This window comes from Dasypus novemcinctus, chromosome 19, assembly GCF_030445035.2.
Source record: "Dasypus novemcinctus isolate mDasNov1 chromosome 19, mDasNov1.1.hap2, whole genome shotgun sequence".
NCBI lineage: Eukaryota > Metazoa > Chordata > Mammalia > Cingulata > Dasypodidae > Dasypus > Dasypus novemcinctus.
Window position 1 is genome coordinate 47,900,704 of NC_080691.1, and position 27,027 is coordinate 47,927,730.

General features: G+C 41.2%; 1 protein-coding gene across 3 annotated transcripts in view; it reads left to right on the forward strand.

The window, feature by feature from the left end:
• The window catches only part of SPECC1L (sperm antigen with calponin homology and coiled-coil domains 1 like), a 177,276-nt gene that overhangs the window by 100,381 nt on the left and 49,868 nt on the right, over nucleotides 1–27,027 (forward strand). For all 3 annotated transcript variants that reach the window (XM_004467699.5, XM_004467698.5, XM_012528691.3), the window contains exon 10: nucleotides 7,066–7,156. In XM_004467699.5, the coding sequence (XP_004467756.1) occupies nucleotides 7,066–7,156 (91 nt within the window). The remainder of the gene's footprint in view (nucleotides 1–7,065; nucleotides 7,157–27,027) is intronic.

Below are 27,027 nucleotides of genomic sequence, written 5' to 3' on the forward strand. Positions count from 1 at the left end.
CAAAAGAATCAGAATGGGAAAATGGTAATAAAGGGTCTTAAATTACATGTGAATAGTATAATATTGTTAGCAGTCAATTATGGTAAGTTAGCAATGCATATTGTAAACTCTTGAGCAACCACTTAGAAAATAAGGTGGTAGTGGTAATAGGCCAATAGTGGAGTAAAATGAAATATTTTTTTAAAATGTTTATCCAAAGGAAGGCAGGAGAAGAGGAACAAAGAACCAATGGAATAAAGAGAAAACCATTAACAAGATAGCATATTTAAACCTGCCGATATCAGTAATTATGTTAAATATTCCATTAAAAGTCAGGGACCGTCATACAGGATGAAAAATTGATCCCCAGTTAAGTGCTGTTTACAACCAATTTTAAATATAAAGACAAAGAGAGATTAAAAAGTGAAAGAAAGGCAATGGATATTTCATACAAATTCCTAAGAAATCTAGAGGAGCGGTTCTCAGACAAAATAGGCTTCAGAGCAAGGAAGATTACCAGAGATAAAGAAGGAGATTCATAATGTTGAAGGATTCAACATCAAGAAGACATAGCAGGGCAGTAGACTTGGCCTAGTGGTTAGGGCGTCCGTCTACCACATGGGAGGTCCGTGGTTCAAACCCCAGGCCTCCTTGACCCGTGTGGAGCTGGCCCATGCACAGTGCTGATGCGCACAGAGTGCCATGCCACGCAGGGGTGTCCGCCGCGTAGGGGAGCCCCACACGCAAGGAGTGCGCCCCATAAGGAGAGCCGCCCAGCACGAAAGAAAGTACAGCCTGCCCAGGAATGGCGCCGCCCACACAGAGAGCTGATGCAGCAAGATAACACAACAAAAAGAAACAACAGATTCCCGTGCCACTGACAACAACAGAAGCGGACAAAGAAGATGCAGCAAAAAGACATAGAGAACAGACAACGGGGGTGGGGGGGAAGGGGAGAGAAACTTAAAAAAAAAAACAACAAAAAACATAGCAAGGAAGCGGATTTGGCTCAACTGCTAGAGCATCCGCCTACCATATAGGAGGTCCAGGGTTCAAACCCAGGGCCTCCTGACCCATGTGGTGAGCTGGCCCACACGCAATGCTGATGCGCACAAGGAGTGCCGTGCTACGCAGCGGTGTCCTGCATGTAGGGGAGCCCCATATGCAAGAGTGCACCCCGTATGGAGAGCTGTCCACATGAAAAAGGTGCAGCCTGCCCCGGAGTGGCACCACACACATGGAGTGCTGACACAGCAAGATGACACAACAAAAAGAGACACAGATTCCCGGTGCTGCCTGACAAAAATGCAGGTGGACACAGAAGAACACACAGTGAATGAACACAGCAGACAACTGGTGGGGATGGGGATGGGGAGGAGAAATAAATAAAAATAAATCTTAAAAAAAAAAAAAGCAATCCTAAATATGTATCCATGTAGTAAAAGAACTTTAAAATACATGAAGCAAACTTGCTTGAATTGAAATGAAAAATAGGCAAATCCAAAATTATAGCTAAAGATTTCAGCAGTCTACTCTCGCTAATTGATAGAATAAGTAGAATGAAAATCAGCAGGATGTCAAAGACTTGAACAACTCTATCAACCAACTACGTAATTCACATTTTTAGAATTCTTTTACCAAACAACAGCAAAATACACCTTCCTCTCAATAGCACATGGAGCATTCACTAAGATAGAATGTGTATTGCACCACAATATATTCAACACATTTAAAAGGATTGAAATGCTAAAAAATATGTTCTCTATATGGGATTAAATTATAAATTGATCACAGAAACAAACATACTTTTAAATAACCTATCGGTCAATGAAGAAATCAGTGGCAGAATTAAGAAAATATATTGGGGAAGTGGGTGTGGCTCAAGTGATTGAGCTCCCGCCTACTACATGGGAGGTCCTGGGTTCAGTTCCCAGTGCCTCCTAAAGAAAATGAGCAAGACAGTGAGCTGACACAACAAGATGACCAAAGAGACACAAGGAAAACATAATGGAAGACACAAAAAAGCAGGGAGCAGAGGTGGCTCAAATGGTTAGGCATCTCCCTCCCACATTGGAAGTCCCAGGTTCAGTTCCTGCTGCCTCCTAAAAAAAAAAAAAAGATGACAACAATGACCAGCACACGATAAAAAGACACAGCAAACTTAAGCAACAAGAGGGTGGGGAGAAATAAAATAAATCTTAAACAAAAGGAAAAGAGAGAAAAGGAAATATTTTGTAGTGGATGAAAGTGAAGCCACAGCATGTCAAATGTAGGGTGCAGCAAAGACAGTGCTTAGAGGGAAATGCATAGCTTTAAATGCTTTATTTACAAAGTAGAAATATCTCAAATTAATGATCTAAGCTTTTACCTTAAGAAGCTAGAAAGCTAGAAAGACCAGTTGAAACCTGAAATAAGAGGAAGGAAATAGAAAAGACCAGAAATTAGAAAAGAAGAATCAGCAAGACCAAAAGCTGGTTATTGAGGTAAAAAATAAAATTGATGAAAGTCTCACTAGACTGATTCAGAACAAAAAAAACACAAATTGTCAATATAAGGAAACGGACTTTGGCCCAGTGGTTAGGGCGTCCGTCTACCACATGGGAGGTCCGCGGTTCAAACCCCAGGCCTCCTTGACCCGTGTGGAGCTGGCCATGCGCAACGCTGATGCGCGCAAGGAGTGCTGTGCCACGCAGGGGTGTCCCCCGCGTGGGGGAGCCCCACACGCAAGGAGTGCACCCGTGAGGAAAGCCGCCCAGCGTGAAAAGAAAGTGCAGCCTGCCCAGGAATGGCGCCGCCCACACTTCCCGTGCCGCTGACGACAACAGAAGCGGACAAAGAAGCAAGACGCAGCAAATAGACACCAAGAACAAACAACCAGGGGAGGGGGGGAAATTAAATAAATAAATAAAATCTCTTAAAAAAAAAATTGTCAATATAAGGAAAAAAGGAGAGGACATATTACATATCCTATAAACATGAAAGGGTGAAGGAATATTATGAACAGACTTCATGCTAACAAATTCAAGAACTTACATGAAATGGAAAAATTCCTCGAAAAAGCACAAATTATGAAAACTGAATCCAAAAGAAATAGAAAATCTTAATAATCCTGTGACTTTGAAAGAAAACAAATTTGTAATAAAGTCATTCCCACTATATCTTGGTTGTGGTGATGGTTACCTGAATCTGCACGTCATCAAATGGCATAGAACTACCACACTCATGGTACCAATGTTGTTTTCCTGGTTTTGTTATTGTACCATAATTACATAAGCTATAACCCTTGGGGGGAAATGAATGATGTGTACTCAGGACTTTTCTCAACTATCTGCGCAGCTTTCTGTGAATCCATAATTATTCCAGAATAAAAAGCCTTCCCACAGCCGTGACCTACAAGTTGTCATGAGTTTGCACCTTTCTCTGTTTCTTTCTTTCCGGTTGCTGGTGACCTTGGTGAAGTGACTTCAGGAAAGATCACAGGGCAGAAGTGGCAGGGAGAGGGTAGAGGAAATGCTGGTGGTGTGTTGGCAAGGGCAGGGTCTCTGCTGACACTTGGGCTGTGCGTGCGTGGGGTATCTTCCACAGCCAGCACAACAGTATTCTTGTCATGGAGACTTGTTTTGCTGTGTATTTTGTTTTTCCATGTATACAAATACTTGTATTTACCGTAATAAAGAGGGGATGTCTGACCTTGGTGTTGAAAACAGACAAGAACTCTATTTTTGCCTTTAAAATCCAATCTTAAGATAAAGTGAATGAGGGAAGCGGACTTGGCCCAATGGATAGGGCATCCACCTACCACATGGGAGGTCTGCGGTTCAAACCCCAGGCCTCCTTGACCTGTGTGGCGCTGGCCCATATGCAGTGCTGATGCGCACAAGGAGTGCCCTGCCACGCAGGCGTGTCCCCCGCATAGGGGAGCCCCACGCGCAAGGAGTGCACCCCATAAGGAGAGCCACCCAGTGTGAAAGAAAGTGCAGCCTGCCGAAGAATGGCGCCACACACACAGAGAGCTGACACAACAAGATGATGCAATAAAAAGAAACACAGTTTCCCGGTGCTGCTGATAAGGATAGAAGCAATCACAGAAAAACACACAGCAAATGGACACAGAGAGCAGACCACTGGGGTGGGGGGGAATAAATCTTTAAAAAAATAAAGTGAGTGAATGACCCTGTCTTCGTGTGTTTTTTTGTTTGTTTTTAAAAAGCCTTCCCACAAGGAAAATGTCAGGCCCCGGTGATTTTACTGGTGGAGTCTCTTATAACTTTATGGAAGAAATATTCCAATCCTGTACAAAGTCTTTGAGAAAAATAGAAAAGAAAAACTTCCAGTTCATTTTATAAGGCCAACATTATCCTGATACCAAAACCAAAAAGACATTACAAAGAATAAAACTGTCGGCCATTATCCTTCATGGAGGTAGATACAAAGTTAAACAAGTGTATTAGCAAATTGAAATCAGTAGTATATAAAAATGATAATCCACCATGATCAAATATGGTTTATCCAGGAATGCAGGGTTAAAATTGACCTCATTGGGAAGCAGATTTCTCTCAAAATAATGAAATGAAATGAAACCAGATATGTCCGGTTTTGTAGGGTCCAGCAAAGACAGTGCTTGGAGGGAAATGTATAGCTTTAAATGCCATATTTACAAAGAAGAAATGTCTCAAATTAATGATCTAAGCTTTTACCGATGCCTCCTAAAAGAAGGTGGGCAGATTCCAACCCTGTTCATAAGAACTTAAGAACTCAGCAAACTCAGAGTAGAAGGAAATTTCTTCAACCTGGTAAAGGGGATCTATGAAAAGTCTACAGCTTTTAACAGAGATACTGAATGTGGTTCCCCTAGGGTCACAAACAGGCCAGGATACCTGCTTGCAACACTTTTGTTCAGCATTTTGCTGGAGCTCCTGCCCTGTGCAGTAAGGCAAAAAAAAAAAAAAAGGCATCCAGATTGGAAAGGGAGAAGTAAAATTATCTTTATTTGCAGATGACATAGTTTAGTTAGAAAACCCTAAGGGATCCACAAACAAAGCTAATTGTATTTAGCAAGGTCACAGGATATAAGGTCACTATATAAAAAAACAATTGTATATCTAAATACTAGCATGAGTAATTAGAAATTGAAATACTTAGCAGTAAACTTAATAAAATAGGCACAAGAGTTGTACATTGAAAACTATAAAATATTGCTGAGAAACTTGAGTTAATGGAAAGATAGATTCATGGATTAGAAGACTCAATCTGATTAATATTTCAGTTCTCCTTCAGATTGGTTTATATATTCAGCACAGTTAAGATCCCAGCAGGCGTTTTGTAAAAGTTAGTACGATAACTCTCAAAATAGTATGGAAATGCAAAGCTTCTGGGGTGGGGAAAGCAAAGTTGAAGGACTTCCACTACGTGGGTCCAATACTATGTAAAGTTGGAGTGATCAAGTCAGTGTGGGATTGACATAGTCTAAGTGTAAACATTTGATCAATGAACAAGTTAGAGAATCCAGAAGCAGGTTGGTTGGTGTTCAACAAAGGTGCCAAGGTAATTTAGTGGGAGCAGGGATGATCCTCAGCGAAGATGCCAGGACAGCTACCCATACGGAGAACAGTTAACCTCAGCCTTCACCTTATGGTATACACAGACATTATGTTGAAATCCACCCGATGCCTAAGTACAAAGGCTAAAACTATAAAACTCCAAGATGAAATCATGAGAGAAAATCTTTATGACCTTTATGACCTTCAAACAGGCAAAGCATGAACCCTAAAAGCATGAGTCTAAAAGGAAATTAAGTTGGGTATCAAAATTTAAAATTTCTTTTTGAAAACATTACGAAAATGAAGAGCCAAGCTACAGACTGGGGAGAATATATTCACAGTGCAGTTATCTGACAAAAGACTTCAGTAAGAACAAATACACCCCACTAAATAGTGAGCAAAAGATTTGAAACAATCCTTCCCAAGAGAAGATATATGAATGGCTGATAACCACATGAAAAGATACTCAACATTATCAATCATTAGGAAAGTAGAAATTCAGTCCGCCATGAGATCCCACTACACATGCTTTATTTTTGGCTAAAATGGAAGACTGATTATACCAAGTATTGGTAAGGTCGTAGAGAAACTGGACCTCATACATTTCTGCTGGGGATATAAAGTGAATATTTAGAAGTTGTCTAGATGAAGAAAGGATTGGAGAAAAGCTCGGGAGATGAGGCATGAGAAGATGCACAGGAATGGTAAATAGCATTGTTGGTGTGGAAATGAAGGTTGGTGGTTTCTGAGCATTACATGGCGGGGGCAAGAGATGAAACAACAGAACTAAAGATTTTTAAGGATTCATGGACACACTTCTGGCTGCATGAAGAATGTAAAGTCTGGAGAAGAGGAAGGCAAAGGCAAAGCTGTTTACAGTAGTGCAGAATTGTGGCATCTGGGCAGTGACAGCAGTCGATTTAGCACAGAATTGAGATTCCTGTAGTGCCAGGGCACAAGTAGCCAATATACCTACAAGAGGGGCACATCCAGCTTCATTTTGGAACGTGTTTTTGTATTTCATTAATTGATGTGTGGTTCTTCAAGAATTCTCTTCAAACAAAATACCAAAGTCACTCTCCTAATACCAGATTAGGAAATGCTAGGGGTCGGTTTTGGGAGAGAGGATGAGGAGGGGGAAAGGAAAGATGTGGCTGTAAAAGGGCAACAGAAGAAGCTTGTGGTGATGGGAATGTTCTGCCTTTTGGCGATAGCAACAGCACTATCTGGTTGTGATATTGTGCTAGAGTTTGACCAGGTGTTGCCATTGGGGGAAACTGGGAAAAGAGTACACAAGACCCCTATATGTTATTTCTCACAATTGCATATTAATCTACAGTATCTCAAAATAAGGAGACCAATTTTCCCCAAAAAATGTATATTAGTCACATCATGTGCATAGGTACGAGTGTTTTACAACTCTACTATAGCAGTTTAGAATGCATTATACAAATTCAGAATGAAATAGTTGATCTCTGCAACATTTACTTTCTTTGTGAGTCTCAGCTCTAGAGTTAACCTAACTCTGTTTATCTTATGATTTCAGAGACATTCCATAAGTGGACCAATCTCGACCTCCAAACCCCTAACAGCCTTGTCAGATAAGAGGCCAAACTATGGAGAAATCCCTGTTCAAGGTACATCTCAATTTCAGTTTTCAGTATTCACGTGTATTGTTATTTTTTGAATTGCTATGACTTCTTTGGCTAACTAAATTGTCATTTTCTTTGCTTTTGACATTATTTCAGCCAATCTAGTATGTTTATCTGATACTGTTCATCAGAAGGTTGCTAATGATCTGCTTTAATTAGAGATGGGGAAATTAGTTATTGATAAATGCACCTTTGCAGACCTCTCTTTCATAATATAATAGATGGTGCACATTGTTACCAGGTACAGGCTTTCACAGTTCTCCATGGGGTATGTAATCCCCATTTTACAGAATTAAACGTGAGGCTTAGAGAAGTTCAACAGCTTAACTCAGGTTAACAGAGTCTATGAACAGTAGACCCAGGCAGCGTGACCCCAAAGCCACTTTTAATCTCTGCCCTATATATACACTACTTTCTTCCTAAGAGGAAGCCAAGACTTAAGACAGGTGAGGTCCAGCAATTCTCTTGAGCTCTTGTGAAGAGGCCTGCCTATCTTCATAGAGCTTTTTATGGTGGAGCCAGCACTAGAACCCAGGTCCCCTGTCCCTTGAGGCCAGGGCTCCTTCTCTCTTTCCATGCTGCCTTTTTATTGGTGCTGGAAAACTGGGTTTTGGATCAGGGATTGGTGCTGTGAAAGACAGCACTTCACTTGGGATGAACGTAGAGACATCTACCGGGCGTGCTTGTCACTCCCATGTAGTCTAGGGCTTCTCTAGCTGATGCAGGTCAGTTGCATCCCTCCACTGTGAGTCCTCTCGATTGTGAAAGTTGAGCATTGTGGATGAGAATACATGGTGATGACACATGTGGACAGAAACAAGCAGACTTAGGAAAATCATTCTGTTGATGAGCCTGGAGTACTGCTTCCAGGAACTCCATGTGGTAGTACCAGTGCGGAAAGAGTTCACTTCAGGGGTCAGAATGGCCTATGGCTGTTGGTCCGGAGTTTCAGGTAAGCTGCTTGGGAACACATTTAGGAACACCAGAACACAAGATGGTGCCACCACTACCTTCCCTGCACAGATGCCACCCACCCCTGATTCTTGGCTCATGATTCATTCACTGATCATGGCCCGAGCTCTTTCCTCCCCTCTCAAGGTCCTTGAGCTAAGGAAACAAATAGTGGAAACTTCAAAGTTCTTTGACCTTACCACTTGGCATCTCTATGATCTATCTTTCTATCTTTACCGGGTTTCCCACCTCCCAAACAGATCCACAAAGGTTTGTGTGTGTGTGTATGGTGCATAGATTATTGGCTGTGCCATGTCCTAGCTGTTGGCCTCTGTGGTGCTGTTTCCTCATCTGTGACTTGGGACTAAGATTAAATACCTCGCTCATAGCAGTCTTACCTTCCTCCCTTCCCAATCTCTTAAACTTACTGCAGTCAGGCTTTCACCTTTACCATTCCACCAGAACTGCTTTCGTCGAGGTTGTCACATGCCAGTAAGTACTGTCAGTCCTTAGTCCTGAGCGCATGCCATCTGTTGGCAGAACCTGGCACTGCTGAGCCCTTCCTCTTCTGGGCATTCCTTTTGGGTCTATGATACCAGACTCGAGTCTTCTCCTACCCACCCCCCGCCAACCACTCCTTCTCTGTCTCCTGTGCTGCTTCCTCCTCTTCCCCCCAGAGTACAGGCCCTGTGCCTTGGTTCTTCTCACCCTGTATTCATGCTGTTTGTTCTTTTACTCTATGTCATGGCTTTACACACTATTTTTAGGCCAAGGACTGTCAAATTTTTATCTCTAGCTTATTCCTCTTCTCTCAACTCAAATACCCAATTGCCTACTTGACATCTCCATTTTAATATTTAAGACTCCAGACTGAACATTCTAGTATGAAATTGTCTTCCCCATCTCTCTTTTTTTTTTTTTTCAGATTTTTAAAAAAAACTTCTCTCCCTTCCCACCCCACCCCCCAGTTGTCTGCTCTCTGTGTCCATTTGCTGTGTGCTCGTCTGTGACCACTTCCATCCTTATCAGCAGCACTGGGAATCTGTGTTTCTTTTTGTTGCGTCATCTTGTTGTGTCAGCTCTCCGTGTGTGCGGGCCATTCCTGGGCGGGCTGCACTTTCTTTCACACTGGGCAGCTCTCCTTACGGGGCGCACTCCTTGCTCATGGGGCTCCCCTACGTGGGGGACACTCCTGCGTGGCAGGGCACTGCTTGCATACATCAGCACTGCACGTGGGCCAGCTCCACAGGGGTCACGGAGGCCCGGGGTTTGAACTGCGGACCTCCCTTGTGGTAGGCGGAGGCCGTATCCATTGGGCCAAGTTCACTTCCCCCCCCCTTTCTTCATGACATTGTCACCCTCCCAGAAAACTTGGAGTCAACCTTAACTTCCCTGTTCATCTTAGACCCATTGTAAATTCTTTTGGAAGCCCTATTGACTCTTCACAGAATAGATCCAGAACCTCTTCCTTCCGCTGTCACCATACAGGTCTAAGCCACCATCATCTCTTGCCTGGGTCATGGCAAAAGATTCCTAATCCCCTTTACAGATTACACTCTACCCTCCAGCCAGAGTAATCTTGAAAAATGTAAATTGGAGCTTGTCACTCTATTCCTAGCCCTCCACTTCTTTCAGAGGAAAAGCCAGAGTCCTCTCAGGGCCTCAAGACCCTCCTCCACCTGGCCTCCGTTACTCTCTGGCCTCGCCACCTCCCTCTGTTGCTCACTCTGCCTACTATTCTGTCTTCCTTGCTGTCCCCTGGGCCTTCAGCACCCTCCTGACTTAGGAACCCTGCCCTGGCCCTTACCCTATTGGGACACTTCTTCCCGGATGGAGAGCCACAAGGCTTCCTCCTGGTCTTCGTCAAGCCTTGGCTCAGATGTCATCTCAGGGAGGCTGCTGGGAGCACCCTATTTGAAATTGTAAACCCATCCCTTCTCCACATTTGTTCTTTTCCTCCTGCTGCTGTTCTTCCTTCTCCTCCTCTCTCTAGATTGCATGGTCCATGAGCGTAGGGATTTCTTTCCATTTTGTTCACTGAGGCATCCTCAGCTCCTGGGCTCTTGATGAAAAATTGCAAGCTAGGTGTTAAAGGTAAGAGTTAAAGCATGTGAAGCGCTTAGCACACAAGCACCCCACTCAGCTGCCTGTTCCACGTGTCCTTGGTTCTGTCGCTAAAGTTGACCTTCGGACCTGCGTCAATACTGAGTGCAGTCAGAGTCAATAGCCACGAGCACCCCAGCACCTGCCTTTAGGTCATGCGTGTCCCTATGCTCAGGCCTTGGTACCTTGAGTCCAAAAGAGGTGCCTCCAAGCCTGAGAAGGCCTCATGGGAGAGCCCCTGTGTGGAGGATCTTTAGGTGATCTTGCAGCTCCAGTCTCTCCCAAGGCCGCAGGCTGCAGGTGGCCTCTAGGAGGCTGGGAATGTGCCAGTGAGAAAGATCGCTGGGGTCTTCTCCACATTCCAGTGCTGTCTGCTGGACTCATCCCAGTCTGGTCACAGCAGAGCAAGATTACTTGAGAAAACCAGCATCAGCAGTGTTTCTTGAACTGTCCTGATGTTACAACGTAGCTGAAGCCCTTGTTAAAATATGGACTACCTGCCCTTACCCCAGGTCTAATGTGAATTCTCCAAGAGAGAGAGCTTGGGAATTTCATTTTTACCCTGAAGTGATTCTTAGCAAAAGGCAGATTTGAGAAACTGGGCAAAGGTTACCATTTAATTTTTTCTCATACTGTAGCTTTTGGGGGGTGGGGGATGGTGCTGTGGAACAGGGGATTTAAGGCACCAACTAAATGTATTAAGTGTCTCTGGGACTAATTCATCCTTTTCCTGGCTGTCCTCGTTTTATTATCTGGGACTATATCAAAGGATAGTGCCATTGGCATTGGGTGCATGTGGTCACTCTGTGCTAATGCCAGCCTAATTTCCCGTACAGTCTGTCATCCTGCCTTAATGGGGCTTTACTGAAACAGTGTAAATACAGGAGAGAGAGGGGAACACATTTAGGTGAGTTTTTATCTGGGAAGCTGTTGATACTGTGGTCTTTTATCTTAAAATGGCACTAGGGGAAAACCCCATTTGCAAAACTAAGAACAACCAAATGATTCTTGGTCATAAAAGGTGAACGTGGCCCCTGTGGACTGTTTAATGGGGAGAGAGGAAGAAGATGGACAGTGTGTGTTGAATAGGAGGAAACTAGCAGAGAAGGAAGAGGGCCATAGAGCCAGAAAAAATCTGTGGCGTGTTTGTGTGTGCATGAAGTGGCATGAACGAGTGGTACTCTGTCAGAGCAGTCCTAGGAAATGTACACACCCACCATCGTGTTCAAGGTTAATTTCCTTGTGGTGCGCCTCTGTGGGTTGGCATTTTTCCAGCTCATGCATTCAAAAGGTTGCTGGCCTTTGAGGCCTTGGTGTAGTAGGCATCTCCTGACAGCCTTTCCACTTCAGGTGACCTTGACCTTGTCTCTTGCCCCTTATACTCCAAACACCCATCACCACCAAAGCTGCTTTTTTTTGGACATTGATAGATGCCATCAGAGTGGCTGTGGCTTTTGAAGTTCCTCACCTCTCAGTTTCCTGGGTTTTTCTTGGTTTTGTTTTTTGTGTTTTTTGTTCTTTGGGTCTCTAAGGATTTCCCATACTTTTTTTTAAAATGTGTTGATTTTCTTGTCCAAATATTTTAAAAATTGACCAGTATAAGACCACTCAAAATAACTGATCCCTGGACCTGAAAAAATGTTTTTCTTTTTTTCCAAACAGGACTATTAGGGGAGTTGATGAAATCTGAATAATTTCTGTAGATTAGATAATGACATTGTACCGTTGTAATTTCCTAATTTTGATAATTGTAGATATTTAAAAGAACATACTTGCTTGGAGGAAATAAATACTGAAGTATTAAAAGAATAAGAGGTATTATGTCTACTCTCAGTTCAGAAAAAAAGGAGATAGGCAAGGATACACAAATGTGGTAAAATGTTAACATTTGAGGAATCTGGGTGAAGGATATGTAGGAATTCCTTAGGCTATTCTTGCAGGTTTTCTGTAAGCCTGAAATTATTCCAAATGAAGTTTTGAAAAAAGAAAAACACAATAATTCACTCGTGTTTTCTATAAATTTACACAAAAATGTGATCATGCTGACTGATAATAAACCTCTTTTCTTTTTTTTTTAGTTTAAAAATAATTTTAGATGGGGGAAGGCAGCTCTCCCATGCAGAATAAACCCAAATAACGTATATAGATACTCCAGTCTCAAGGTGAAGCTTTGCACCATGGTCCTTAAGTGGGGCCTGGGCATAGTGACTGCCTTCCAAAAGGAAATGGGTTAGGTCACTTTGCTGTGGAGAACCCTGACTAGCGCTTCCTCAGCCAGCTGACCGAGGCCAGTGTCAACAGTGATAATTCATGTTGAGCATAGGTACCCCTCCTATGATGTGAGGAGAATGGCATTGTACCTCTGTAGTCTTCCTTCCAGAGACCCATAAAACCTTAGCCTCATTGTGAGAAAAGTCATCAGGTGCATCCCAGTATTGAGGAACATTCTATAAAACTGGGCATCAAAACTTGGACAGTCTGAGACATTGTCACTGTCAAAAGGAACCTAGGACAACTAAATGTAATGTGGTATCTGGGATGGAATTCTGGAACAGGAAAAAAGGGACATTAGCTTTAAAGCTAAGGAAATTTGAATAAAGTATGGGCTTTAGTTAAAAAAAAAAAAAGATGGTTGTGGTTTTCTAAGCAGGATAAGGGAGTAGGATTTCTGAGCTGCTCAAACTGCTTTTCTTCTTTGATTTTCTTTTTTATCTTGGCATAAATAAAAAAGCATACAGTTTATAGTTATCTGATAGAATATTATATAGCAGTGAAAATGAATGAAGTGCAGCTATATGCAATCATGTGTATGAATTTTAGAAACATTGAGAGGCCAAAAAAAAGCAAGGCTCGGAAGTCTACTAATTGAATAATACTATTTTTATAAAGCTAAAGAACAAAACAGCATAATATTTAGGAATACATTCATTTGTATTTAAGATTTATTTTTTCAAATGCAAGGGAAGGATAAACCCAGAATTCAGTATGTGAAGCATGTGATTGGCAAGAACTACAGAGAAATGTTAATATTCTACTTTTTAAGTTGGTGGGTACCCATTATTCATTTTATTACTATGTTTTGTTCCTTACATGTAGGTTAGGGAATTTTTATTGAATATATCAAATAATATGTTAAATTTAAAAATTCACTGGGAAAACAAAATGTGCAATCTATAATTTTCATTTTGAAAGTTTTGGTGGCTTCATAACTGAAATTTAAAAAGGTGGGGAAGCGGACTTGGCCCAGTGAATAAGGCATCCGCCTACCACATGGGAGGTCCGCGGTTCAAACCCCAGGCCTCCTTGACCCATGTGGAGCTGGCCCATGTGCAGTGCTGATGCGTGCAAGGAATGCCCTGCCACACAGGTATGTACCCCGCCTAGGGGACCCCCATGCGCAAGGAGTGCACCCCATAAGGAGAGCCGCCCAGCATGAAAGAAAGTGCAGTCTGCCCAAGAATGGTGCCACACACACGGAGAGCTGACACAACAAGATGACGCAAAAAAACACCACAGATTCCTGGTGCTCCTGATAAGGATAGAAGTAGTCACAGAAGAAAAACAGCGAATGGACAGAGAGAGCACACAAGGGGGGTGGGGATGGAGGGGTGGGGAGAGAAATAAAAAATCTCTAAAAGATAATAACAATAATTTGTTATAATGTTATAATGGCCCAGTGGTTAGTCTACCACATGGTAGGTCCATGGTTCAAACCCTGGGCCTCCTTGACCCGTGTGGAGCTGACCCACGTGCAGTGCTGATGTGCGCAAGGAGTGCCGTGCCACGCAGGGGTGTACCCGCATAGGGGAGCCCCACAAGCAAGGAATGTGCCCCATAAGGAGAGCTTCCCAGCGCGACAGAAAGTTCAGCCTGCCCAGGAATGGCACCGCACACACGGAGAGCTGACACAACAAGATGATGCAAAAAAAGAAACACAGATTCCCATGCTGCTGACAATGACAGAAGTGGACAAAGAAGAACAGGCAGTAAATAGACACAGAGAACAGACAATGGGGAGGGGGGGTGGGGGGGGGCGGGGACAGAATAAAAATAAGGTGTAGCCTCTTGCTTTTAAATAGGAGGATTTGATGTTTTTTCCAGTGAAGTATATTTTTAATCAGGACTTTTGTTGTTGTTGTTCTCTTGTAGCATCATGCCTAAATATCAGTTACAGGAAAATGTTTCAGACCCAAGAAATCTTGTTATAAATGACGAAGCCAATAATACCCTTTTGTCGACTGCTGAATGAAATGGCTTAGGGTTCTAACTAGTACCACCTCAGCGAATCTTCATAGATGGGGCATGACTTAGTGTTTCTGGGCTAAGCAGACAGATCTGGATACAGCAAGTTGCAAATCTTTACTGCGCAGTGATTTTAGGAGGCCCAGAACATTGTGTAAGCTCACCTTGATGGTGTAAATTGCTGGAGGAGCCTGAGCATACCCAAGTGTCAAGGTCAAGTTGCTGAGTGTCATGTTGCCTCTCGAGGCATTTCAGATATTTTAGGTGTCCTAGAAAAGTTGGTTAGTCCAAGTATAGCCATGTTCTGTAAAGAAATGCATACCAAGTTATCTGCCTAGACTTTATTGCCTAAGGCTAGCAATTTTTAAAATAACACAGTAACGCAGTATTTTGGAAAAATCCACTGAAGGTAAGGGTGCATAAATTAAATGTAGTACAAGGTCAGGAGGTTTTATTAGAAAGCCAAACCTTTTTTTTTTAATATTTCTCTTATTACTTTTAAGTTAAAAAAGAAAAGGAATCTTCTTTTTAAAAAATAAAAACAAGTTACACCTAGGAATTTTCATTCTCCAAAGGTTAGATCTAAATCAGATTCTGGTTCAACCCTAGATTGAGCCACACAAGGAAAAATGTCAGTATAACGTGGTTAGAAATCCTACCCTTCTGTGCTTTGCAGTCTAATGATACCTATTCATCTATGAGATACTCTTTCTTTCTTTTTCCCTGTGGCTCTTAGTATTTTGCTTGATAAATACAAAGTGTCTAGGCTCCTAATTTTTCCAACATTTTATTAGAATTTTCGATCGTATGAAAAAGATGAAAGAAGCTGTACGTGAATATCCCTATGCTCACGCCATAGATCCTACAGCATTTATTGTATTTGCTTTATCATATGTTTAGCTATCACTCTAGCCTTCTGTCAGCCCATCTTTTCTTCATTATTTTTCAAAGTAAGTTGCAAATACCTGATACTACACTTCAGCATGCATTTCACTATTTAATACTTCACTTAATTACTCTCTTTAAACTTGTTCTTTTGAGAGAAGTTTAGACTTACAGAAGAGTTACAAAGTAATAAAGAGAGTTCTCAACATAACTTTCACCCTGTTTCCCTTATGTGACCCTCTTACATAACCATAAAACAATGGTCAAAACTAAGAAATTTATATCAGTACAATATTTTTACTAAATTATTAATACAGACTTTGTTTGAATTTTACTAGTTTTCTACTAATGTTTTTTCTACTCCAGGATCCCATTTGACGTTTAGTTTGCAAAACTCAGTTTCTAGAAGCCTGAAACAGTTTCTCAGTCTTGCCCTGTCTTTCATGACCTTGACAGTCTTGAAGAATGCTGGTCAGTTATTTCACAGACTGTCTCTCACTTTGAGTTTGTCTGATATTTTCTTTTTATTAGATTGAGGTCATGCAGCATTGGGAAGGAGACCATACATTGGAGGTGATGTGTCTTCTCAGGGCATCATAGTAGAAGAACATGATCTCAATAAGTCTTACTCCGGCTGATGTTCCCCTTGATCGCTTGGTGAAGGCAGTATCTGCTGAGGTTTCCCACTGTCAAGTTACTATATTCCCGTTGTCATTTATGAGTGTTTGTGGGGAGATACTTTAAGACTGTGCACATTTCCTCTTTCTGTTGAAACTTTCACTAATTTTAGCATCCATTTGTGCATTTCATATTAATACCTGTCATCTTTCAATGCACTTTTCTTTTTTCCTTGAAAAAAAAAAAAGAAAACACTTCCTTGGTTTTAGTCTACAGGATGCTCCAGACTCATCTGTTTTCCCTGCCCCAGCACTGGAACTAAGTGCTTTTCCAAAGAGCCCAGGTTACTTTTATTAGGAAATGGTGTTTAGACCAAGATCTGGATGCTAAGGTGTGCTGATTGCTACTGAGTGTCATGGCCTCTCCCTCTCTGCATGGAGGCGGGAGGAATATGTGTGTGTATACAACTTGTACAGACACACAGTCATGTCTGTTTATTTTTATATCTGTAAAAAAGCATGAGTTTATACTGATACATCCAACTCCAAGCCATTACCAAAAGGTTCATTCTAGCCTTTTCCTTTTGTGACTCCTTTCTCTTGAAAGTGAGAAGACTAGCTCCCATTATCTACTATATGTTTACGTATTTGTTCAACTCTATTATACATATGAAGTAGTTTCAGAATTGCTAAACCATACCCTTGTGAGAAGCAAATTTATTACAGTACAGTGTTTATGTACAGTTCTTTTTGTTTTTACCGTTATAGTTAGGCAGTCAAAATACTTTTTCCCCCTGAGTTACTTAAGTCACCTCCTTTCTTCCCCATTCCCTGCAGGGTAGTTTGTCATTTTTTTTGTAATACAGTTAGATTCATTACATCTCCTGTGTTCCAGTTGATTTTTAAAAATTATATGTAGTAAACTTCACTCTTTGTGGTGAACAGTTCTGTGGATTTGGGCAAATGCATAGAGTCATGTATTGATCATTACAATTCCATACAAAACAGCTACTTCACTCCCAAAATTGCCCCCTACTGCCCCTTTATAGTCATACCGTCCCCCATACCACTACCCAGGGCAATCACTGATAGGTTTTCCACCCCTATAGTTGTGCCTTTTCTAAAGTCTCATAGACATTATATCATACGTGCCTGATTTCTCCTTGGAAAACATACTTATTTTGCTGTTATTGGCTAGAGTGTTTTATAAATATCAGCTAGACCTATGTGGTTGAAAGTGTGATCCTTAGTTTCCTTATTGTTTTTGTCTACTTGTTCTCTCAGTACTGAGAGAAGAGTTTTGAAGTCTCCAAGACAAATTGTAGATTTGGCTATTTGTCCTCTCAGTCCTTTCTGTTTTTGCCTCATGTGTCTTGAAGCCCTGTGTTAGTTGCACACTTTTAGGATTATGTCCTTTTAGAAAATTGATCCCTTTCTCATTATGCAGTGTTCCTCTTTATCACTGATAATGGTCCTTGATTTGAAGTCTACTTAGTCTGATTAATTTAGCTATGCCAGCTTTCTTTTGGTTAGTACTTGCATGGTATCTTTGTCTTTATATTTAAAGTTTGTTTTTTATACACTGTACATAGTTTGGTCTTATTTACTTCATTCAATTTGACAATCTTTCTTTTAATTGATTGATTTTGGACCATTGACAATTACTGAGCTTATTGGCATGGTTGGATTAAAATCTACCATCTTGCTAAATGTTTTGTTTGATCTACCTGTTCTGTTTCTCTTTCCCTCATTTTCTGTATATATGTTTATATTAATGTCTTTTATTAAATTTGATAAGTTTTCAGCCATTATTTCCTTGAAAATTCTCTCTGTCCTTTTCTTTCTTCCCCCTCTGAGACTCCCACAATGTGTATACTGACATACTTGATGGTGTCCCACAAGTTCTTCAGGCTCTATCACTCTTCCTCATTCTTTTTCCTGCTTCCCTGATTGATTTCAATTGTCTTACCTTCAAGTTCTCTGATTTGGCTGTGTTGAGCCCCCTCTAGGGAATTTTTAATTTTTGTTTCTCTGATTTTCAGTTCTGTTTGGTTCCTTTTCATAATTTCCATCTCTCTATTGATATTCTCTTTGTGTTTAGCTATCATTTTTCTCATTTCCTTTTGTTCTTTGTCCATGTGAACTGTTAGCTCTTTGAGCATATTTAGGACCATGTGTTTTTTCAGTCTTTGTCTGAGATGTCCCAGATCTGGTCCTCCTCTTTGACTGTTTCTTATGCTTTAATCTTCTCTTTTGCCTGGGACATCACTTCGTATTTCTTTCTATGTTTTGTAACCTTTTGTTGAACGTTTTATTGTGTTATTGCTGAAATTTTGACTCTGCAGTGTCTGTTCTTAAGCTTGTATCCAGTTAGTGTTATCACAGAGCTTTCCTTGAATGCCAGGACCTAACCAAAAAAAAAGAAGAAAACATCTTTCCCAGTCTTTGCAAATTGACTTATGCAAGTGCTGTCCTTCAGGGCTTATCCATAAGCCCTCATAAGAATGAGAATAGCTCTAGGCCAAAGTGTAGGGGTCTCACCTGTCCTTCAGTGCAGATGGCCCTAGGAATGCCTCCACACATAACATAACAAATATCCCCTCTTTCCTAGAAACAGTTTCTTCCCAGTACTAGGCACTGCACTATATGTTCTACAGCCAGCAGTCCCTTGCCCCAGGCAGCAGGATTTGACTGCTCCCTTGCAGTGTTCTGTAGGAGAGCTCTCTGAACTGCCTTCCACACATATGGTAAGTTCTGGGGTGGCAAGTCTTTCAGGCCATCACCAGACTGTTTGGGCCAGATATCCATGCTCCAGCATGTGCATGAGGCCTACCCTGCTCTCTCCAGAACTGATACCAGGGATCACAAGTCAAGCCACTGAGGGGTAAGGGTGGGGCCAGCCGGGAGATCCTACTGCTTTTTTTTTTAAGGAGGTACCAGGGATTAACCTGGGACCTAATATATGATGAAGCAGGTGCTCAACCACTGAGCTACACCCACTCCCCCCTACTGCTTTCAAGGAGCCATTTTCTTGATTCAGCACTAATCCTGCTGTTTCAGTGCTTTAACTGTTTTCTGAAGCTCTGAGAAAGATGTTTCTGTCAGTTTTTGCTGATTGTTAAAACTTCAAAGCTTCTATAGGAGGACAGAGCCTTGAAGTGTTTCGTTCCACCTGCTTACCAGGAAATATTTCTAAACACTCCTTGAGCTGTATGTTCTAATTATGGTTGATCCACTGGGCTTTCTCTTCCTTTTAAATATATGGAGTCTGGATTTGAGGCCAGCAGGAGTCCAGTGTTGAGGTATTGACAAGGCTGTACTTTCTCCCCAGAGAGTAGCGTTCTGCTGCTGGCTGCCAGCGGTCCTTGGGGTTCCTTCCTCCTGTCACCATTGATGTCCACTCCTCCTGCCTGTAATGTTTTTGTTTTTCCCCTCTTGCTGCCTTCAGGATTTTCTTTCATTTTTAGCAGTTTGAATTTGATATGCCTAGGTGCTGTATATGTATGTGGTTTTATTTTGTTTAGTTAATTATCCTTAGGGTTCTCTGAGCCTCATATATGGTTTGGTGTCTGTCATTAATTTTTGAAAAAAATTTTGGTTATCGTTTCCTAAAATATTCTGTCCTGTTTTCACTCTCTCTTCTTCTTCTAGGATTCCAAGTACGTGTAGATTATACCATTTGATATTGTTCCACAGATCCTAGATAATAATTTTTGTTTCTTTTCCCCTTTTTTTTCTCTTTGTGTTTTAGATTGGGTAATTTCTCTTGACCTGTCCTCTGGTGCACTGATTTCTTTCTCACTTGCATCAAGTCTACTGATGACCTTCATCACAGTCATCCCTCATATCTATTACTGTATTTTTCATTTCTAGAATTTCCTTTGATTCTCTCTTATAGTTTCCATCTTTGTGTTGTAATTACTCATCTAATCTTGCATGTTGTCTACCTTTTCCTTTAGAGACTTTGACATGTTTGTCATAGTTATTTTAAATGCCTGGTCAGATAGTTCCAACATTTTTGTCATATCTGAGTCTGATTTTATTGATTATTTTGTGTCTTGATGTAGTGTGGTTTTTTTCCCTTCTTTTTATATATTTCATAATTCTTTTGTTGAAAGCTGACAATCTTACGTAGTGACTGGTTTTATGCCTTGAGATGGGCACCTCTTTCCTCCTGGTAGGTCTTTAGTATACAATTTTTAATTAATCTACTCAGAAACTGGGCTGGGTTTGAGGTTTGTTATTACTGTAGATACCCTCAGAGCACGCAGGTTTCCGGTTCATCTTGTGTAATACTCTATGTTGGGGAGAGAGGTTCTCAGTTTATTCCCCAGTTTCAGCTGCAGGCTTTCCTTTGCATTGCATTTCAGGAAGGGCCTGTCTCATTTTCTTGCAACTCTTCAGCTGAGATTTCCAATTTTTCATTCATTGAGATCATGTTTTCCTTTATAATGCTGAGCATATTTGGAATAGATGTTTTAAAGTTATTTTCAGCAAATTCCAACATATAGGTTATCTTCAGGTAGGTCTCCATTTCCTTTTCCTTTCTGCATTTAGAATTTTGGGTTATATCCTAGACAATGTGACATATCCGTTGTACAAATTCTGGATTCTGTTATGTTCCTTTGCAGAATATTGGTTTCTGTTTTTGCAAGCCATTAACTTGACTCAAGACTCCCTTCTGTGGTTAAAATTTTTATTGAGTTATTTTGTCCTTATCCAACCCTTTGGAGCCTGTGTAATGTGGAATTCAGAGGTCAACGAGAGATTTGGGAAACAAGAACTGTATTTAAGGTTCTCTTTTGTGGCTCTTTCCTTTCTGGTATTTTTCTCTCCTGTTTGCCTTCTAGCAGCTATGATTGTCCGGAAATGTGTCCTCTGGTTTTTCAAGGCAGAGAGACTATAGGTTTTCTACCAAGTTTCAGCTGCTCCACTTGGTGTTACCTAGGGCCTGCACTCATGTAAAAACCCTTAAAGTCCAGAGATTTGCCTAGTGCCATTTACTTCTTCCAAGTGTGACTCCCTTCATTTTCTGCCTGTTTTTGGTGTCTCTTCCTTTAAATAGTTGATTTTCCTTATTTTTTTTTTTCCTTTCAATATTTTATAGTTGTTTTTGGCAGGAGCATTGGTCCATCTGGAGTTACTCCTCTATTAACAGAATTTGGATGCTCTGGCTTCTATTTTTAAACACACAGTTTTGCCTATAAATTTGATTTAGAAAATAATACAGGGACAATTACCTATACCTATTTAAAATTTCTGTCATTTCTGAAATAAGAGAGTTAAGTAAGTAGCAGAGCCTAATATGTTCTTATTATCTGTACCTGTCTATAGGAGGAGAACAGAACCGTCTCTGTTTGGGTTTAATCCTCTTATCTGAACCCTGATTCTCACCCCTTTGGGCTTTCTCTGATGCTCTTTGTGGTCATACTACTGATCATCCCCTTCTCCCCTATCTTCAGCCTCACCTTTTCTACTGGCTCCGTTCTGTCATTTAAAAATGCTCAGATCACTCCTGTGTTCAGAGAACTAATCTCTCTCTTCCCCATCCCCTCCGGCTACTGTACTTTCTCTCTTGCCCCTGCACAAGTGTCTCCACATCTTTCCTACTTCCCACTCACTCCTCAGAACATTTGAATCTGTCTTTTGTCCCCACCAGCGTATGAAACTGCCCTGACCAAGGTTGCCTTTAGCCTCCATGTCACTTAATACACTCTCATCCCATTAACTGTATACTGATAATTTCTAAAGCCATGTATTCCTTCACACTTTCCTTCTGAACTTCTGACCTCTCTATCTACCTACTCCACATCTCCCTCTAAGCATCTCACAGGGTTCTCCAGTTCTAAGTGTCCATATCTCTTTTCCTGCCATAATACTACTCTCAACTGTCTTATCTCCATACAAAGTGCAATCTTCCCTCTTACCCTATACACGATTGGCCATCTTGTCTGTCAATTCTGCCTCATTAAAGACCTCTTGAACTCATTTACTTTTCTCCATTTTCACTGGTACCACCCAGGTCCACGTCACTGTCACACTTATTTATGCCTCAGCTAAGCATCCTGCATGCATTTCTACCCACCTCCAATCCCCAGCACCCAAAAATATGCTGGTTTGATGCAGCTTTCATGGACTCCACATTGCCAACAGGGTAAAGTCTGAACTCCTTAACCTGCTTCCATTGCCTGCACATCTACCCTTGTATGATCTGGCCTTCGCAGCCTACCTGGGCAGCCTCACCTTGCTCCATTTCCCTGTTGCCCTCTGAACATCCCCATCTAGGTTTCTTTTGGTGCATGTTGAGTAATCTTTCCACACCAAGCTCCCCTTTGCCTGTATAAAAACTATTAATTATCCTTCCAGTCTCAACTTAGATATAATTTCCTGACCAGGCCTTTCCATACCACCTTGCAAAACCAGGTCATGGCCCCCTGCTAAGGTCCCAGAGCCCTTGAACTTGCTCCTTCCTTACTCCCCTCACTTGTAATGGCCTTTTAAATGGCTGGCCTCCACTCGGGACTCCGAGTTCTGTGAGAGCAAGTTTCCTGTCTCCTTTCTTCCCTTCTATGACCTTTGCACCAAGCCCAATGCCTGGCAAGTAGTGGACACCCAAATGATTTTTGCTTAATGAATGGATTAAAGAAAAGAATAACTCCATTTGGCAATAGAATAGAATCTGTTGATGTAAATTGTAATCTCTTGTGCCTGTTATACTTGAGTATAATACACTAATCTTATTTCCAGAACAGGGATGAACTGACAGTTTGACATGCAGACAGAAACCAGCTTGCCTGTGGCAGTAATAAATGGACATATGCTTTTACTGTGACAGGTGCTTTAGGCAAATTTAAGTCTCACAGTGAAAGCACTTCATGAAATGGCAGCAGATTATATTGTGGTTCTTGGGAGTTGCCAGGAAATAATTTTGAAAAGAATAACTGATTGGGGCTTTCAGTACATTTTTGTACATTTGCAGAAAGTAGGTAGGGAAGCAGATGTGGCTCAACTGATAGAGTGTCTGCCTACTATATAGGAGCATCCAGGGTTCGGTACCAGGGCCTCCTGGCCTGTATGATGAGCTGGCCCACATGCAGTGCTGCCGCGTGCAAGGAGTGCCATATCATGCAGGGGTGCCTCACTTGCAAGGAATGTGCCCCGCAAGGAGAGCCACCCCACATGAAAAACATGCAGCCTACCCAGGAGTGGCACCACACACATGGGGAGATGACACAGCAAGATGACGCAACAAAAAGAGACACAGATTCCCGGTGCCACCTGACAAGAATGCAAGCAAACACAGAAGAACACACAGCGAATGGACACAGAAAGCAGACAGTACTTTGGGGGGGGGCGATAAATAAAAATTTTTTGAAAAAGAAAGTAGGTGTTGGGTATGGCTGTCCACTGAATTGAGAACAACTTGGGTCCTTAGGCATAAAGTAAGAAAAAGTCTTAGGTAGGTGTTGGGCAAATATATCCGCAGTAGATATCACAAACTTTTTCAGTTGTGTGCCTAGGGTATATACTGTGTGAAAGAAAAAACTAAATCCAACAACTTAGGAACACTTTCTACCTAGAAAATGACAAGGGTTTCTGCCTGTGTCCCTGCTCAACACTCCTGCTTAGGTTTACTTGTCTTTATGACCTTTGTTTTCACTTTCTTAATTTGCTTTTGTTCATCAGTCTGATAATTGTAGAACGGAAAATTTTGTTAAGCTAAAATGTTGATTTGTTTCCTACTATTTCCGTGTTCTGCTAACTTTGTTTTGTCTCTCAGGTTTTGTGCATAATATGCTCTTCCTGTAAAGATAATGCCAACTGCTGACAGGGTCCAGAGTTCTAACTGATGCTTGCCCTTGGGCTCTTTGTGCAGAGGTGATGTTGATGCAAGATAAGATAGATGTAATGACTAGAAGCTATATATTTCCTGACTTCATTAAAGCAGTAAGCTCATTCTTCCCACTGCCTTCCCCTCAAGAATTATTTGTGATTATAACCAGATGTTCCTTGAACATTTAGAAATATATTTGGAATAAAAGGTATCTTATTCTTAAAAGATAACATTATATACCATTACTTTTGATGTCACGATATCAAAAAGAAAATTTTTTTTAATTAGATTACTTGTAGGTTTATTTAAAAAATCATATGGAAAATATAGAGTTATTTATATTACCTCCCCACACACTCACAGTTTTCTCTATTATTGATACTTTGTGTTAGTGTGGTATTTTTGTTACAATTGATGAAACCACACTATTACAATTATACAGTTAACTATGGTCCGTACTTGTATGTACAATTTATTGTTTGCATTGTACAGCCCTATTTATTTTGTTCATTTTCATTTTTATTCTGGTTACATGTATACAACCTAGAATTTCCCCGTTTAACCACAACAAATATATAATTTAGTTTTGGTCATTACATTCACAACATTGTGCTGCCATCACCATTTGTTACCAAAACTTTTCTGTCACCTCGAACAGAAACTCTGTATTAACCAAGCATTAACTTCCCATTCCCTACCCCCATCCCAGCCCCCGGTAACCTGCATTCTAGTTTCTGACTATGAATTTGCTTATTCTAATTATTTCATATCAGCGAGATCATTGATATTTGTCCTTTTTTTTTGTTGTGTCATCATCTTGCTGCGTGACTTACTTGCACAGGCACTGGCTCACATGTGGGCATGCTTTTTTTTTAAACCAGGAGGCCCCAGAGATCAAACTAGTCCTCTCATATTGTAGGTAGAAGCCCAATCACTTGAGCCACATCTGCTTCCCAATGTTTGTCTTTTGTGTCAGGCTTCTTTCTCAATATAATGCCTTCAAGGCTCATGTCGCATGTGTCAGAACTTCATTCCTTTTTACAGCTGAATAATATTCCATTTTATGTATATATCATATTTTGTTTATTTGTTGGTGGACACTTGGGGTGCTTCCATCTTTTGGCAATTGTAAATATTGCTGCTATGAACATCTGTGTACAGTAAATCTGTTGAAGTCTCTGCTTTCAATTCTTGGACGTATATACCAAGAACTGGGATTGCCAGATCATGGTTAATTCCATACTTTCTGAAGAGCAGCCAAGCTGTTTCCCACAGCCCCTGCATTATTTTACATTCCCACCAATAATGAACAAGTACACCTCTTTCTCCACATCCTCTCCAACAACTTCTATTTTCCATTTAAAAAAAAAAAACAGTGGCCATTCCTAGTGGGTTTGAAATGGTATCTTATTGTGATTTTGATTTGCATTTCCCTAATGGCTAATGATGTTGAACACTTTTTATGTGCTTGAGAACTGTCTTTTCAATTCTTTTGTCCATTTTAAAATTTGATTTGTCTTTTTGTTGACTATTTGTAGGCTTCCTTTATACGTTTTGAATATTAACCCTTAGTGAATATGTGGTTTCCAAATTTTTTCTCCCACTCTGTAGTTTTCTTCTTTTATTTTCATGATAAAGTCCTTTGATGTACAACAGTTCTTAATTTTGATGAGGTTCCATTTATTTTTTCTTTCGATGCTTATGTTTTGGGTGTAAAGTCTTAGAAACTGTTTGCTAACAGAAGGTCCTGAAAATGTTTCCCTATGTTTCCTTCTAGGAGTTTTTTAGTTTTGTTTCATATATTTAAGTCTTTGATCCATTTTGAGTTAATATTTGTGTGTGGTTTAAGATAGGGGTCTACCTTCATTTGTTTATGTATGGACATCCAGTTTTCTTAGCACCATTTGTTGAAGAGATTATTCTTTCCCAACAAAGTAGAGTTGGCACCCTTGTCAAAAATCAGTTGATCATAGACATGACGGTTTATTTCTGAACTCCTAATTTGATTCCATTGGTCTATATGTCTGTCCTTGTGCCAGTACCATGCTGTTTTGATTACTGTAGCTTTGTAATGAATTTTGTTTGTTTATTTTAGGAGGTATTGGGGATTGAACTCAGGATCTCGTACATGGGAAGCAGGTGCTCAGCCACTGAGCTACATCCACTTGCCTATAATAAGTTTTTTGTTTTTTTTCCTGTTCTCGCGCGCCCCACCCCACCCCCCCTTGCAGCTTGCTTGCTGTGTGCTCTGGGTCCATTTACTATGCATTCTTTTGTGTATCTGTATTTAGTTTTTATTTATTCCCCCCCTTGCAGCTTGCTTGTTGTTTGCTTTCTATGTCCATTCGCTGCATGCTCCTTTGTGTTTTTTTGCTTGTCTCTCTTTTTGTTGCACCACCTTGCTGAATCAGCTATGCGCAGTGCTTGTGGGCCAGTGGCTCTCCGCAGTGTGCAGGTGAGCCTGCCTTCACAAGGAGGCCTTGGGATGCAAACCGAGGGCCTCCCATATGGTAGGTGGGAGCCCAACTGATTGAGCCACAGCCGCTTCCCCTGTAATAAGTTTTATTTTTTTTAAAGATTTATTATTTTTTATTTATTTCTCTCCCCTCCCCTCCTCCCAGTTGTCTACTCTCTATGTCCATTTGCTGTGTGTTCTTCTGTGACCGCTTCTGTCCTTGTCAGTGGCACTGGGAATCTGTGTTTCTTCTTGTTGTGTCATCTTGTTGTGTCAGCTCTCCGTGTGTGCAGTGCCATTCTTGGGCAGGCTGCACTTTCTTTCGTGCCCTTACGGGGCATACTCCTTGCGTGTGGGGCTCCCCTACACAGGGGACACCCCTGCATGGCACAGCACTCCTTGCGCACAACAGCACTGCGTGTGGGCCAGCTCCACACGTGTCAAGGACGCCCAGGGTTTGAACTGCGAACCTCCCATGTGGTAGGCGGACGCCCTATCCATTGGGCCAAGTCTGCTTTAAGTTTTAAAATCAGGAATTGTGATCCCTTCAACGTCATTCTTCTTTTTCAAGGTGGTTTTGGCTATTTGGGGCCCCTTATCCTTCCATATAAACTTGGTGATTGGCATTTCCATTTCTAATTTACAGATTGCGATCTGTAAATCACAGGATAGAACTGACATCTTAAAGCCTTCTAATCCATGAATATGGAATGTCCTTCCATTTATTTAGGTCTTTGATTTGTTTTAGGAATATTTTTGTAGTTTTTGG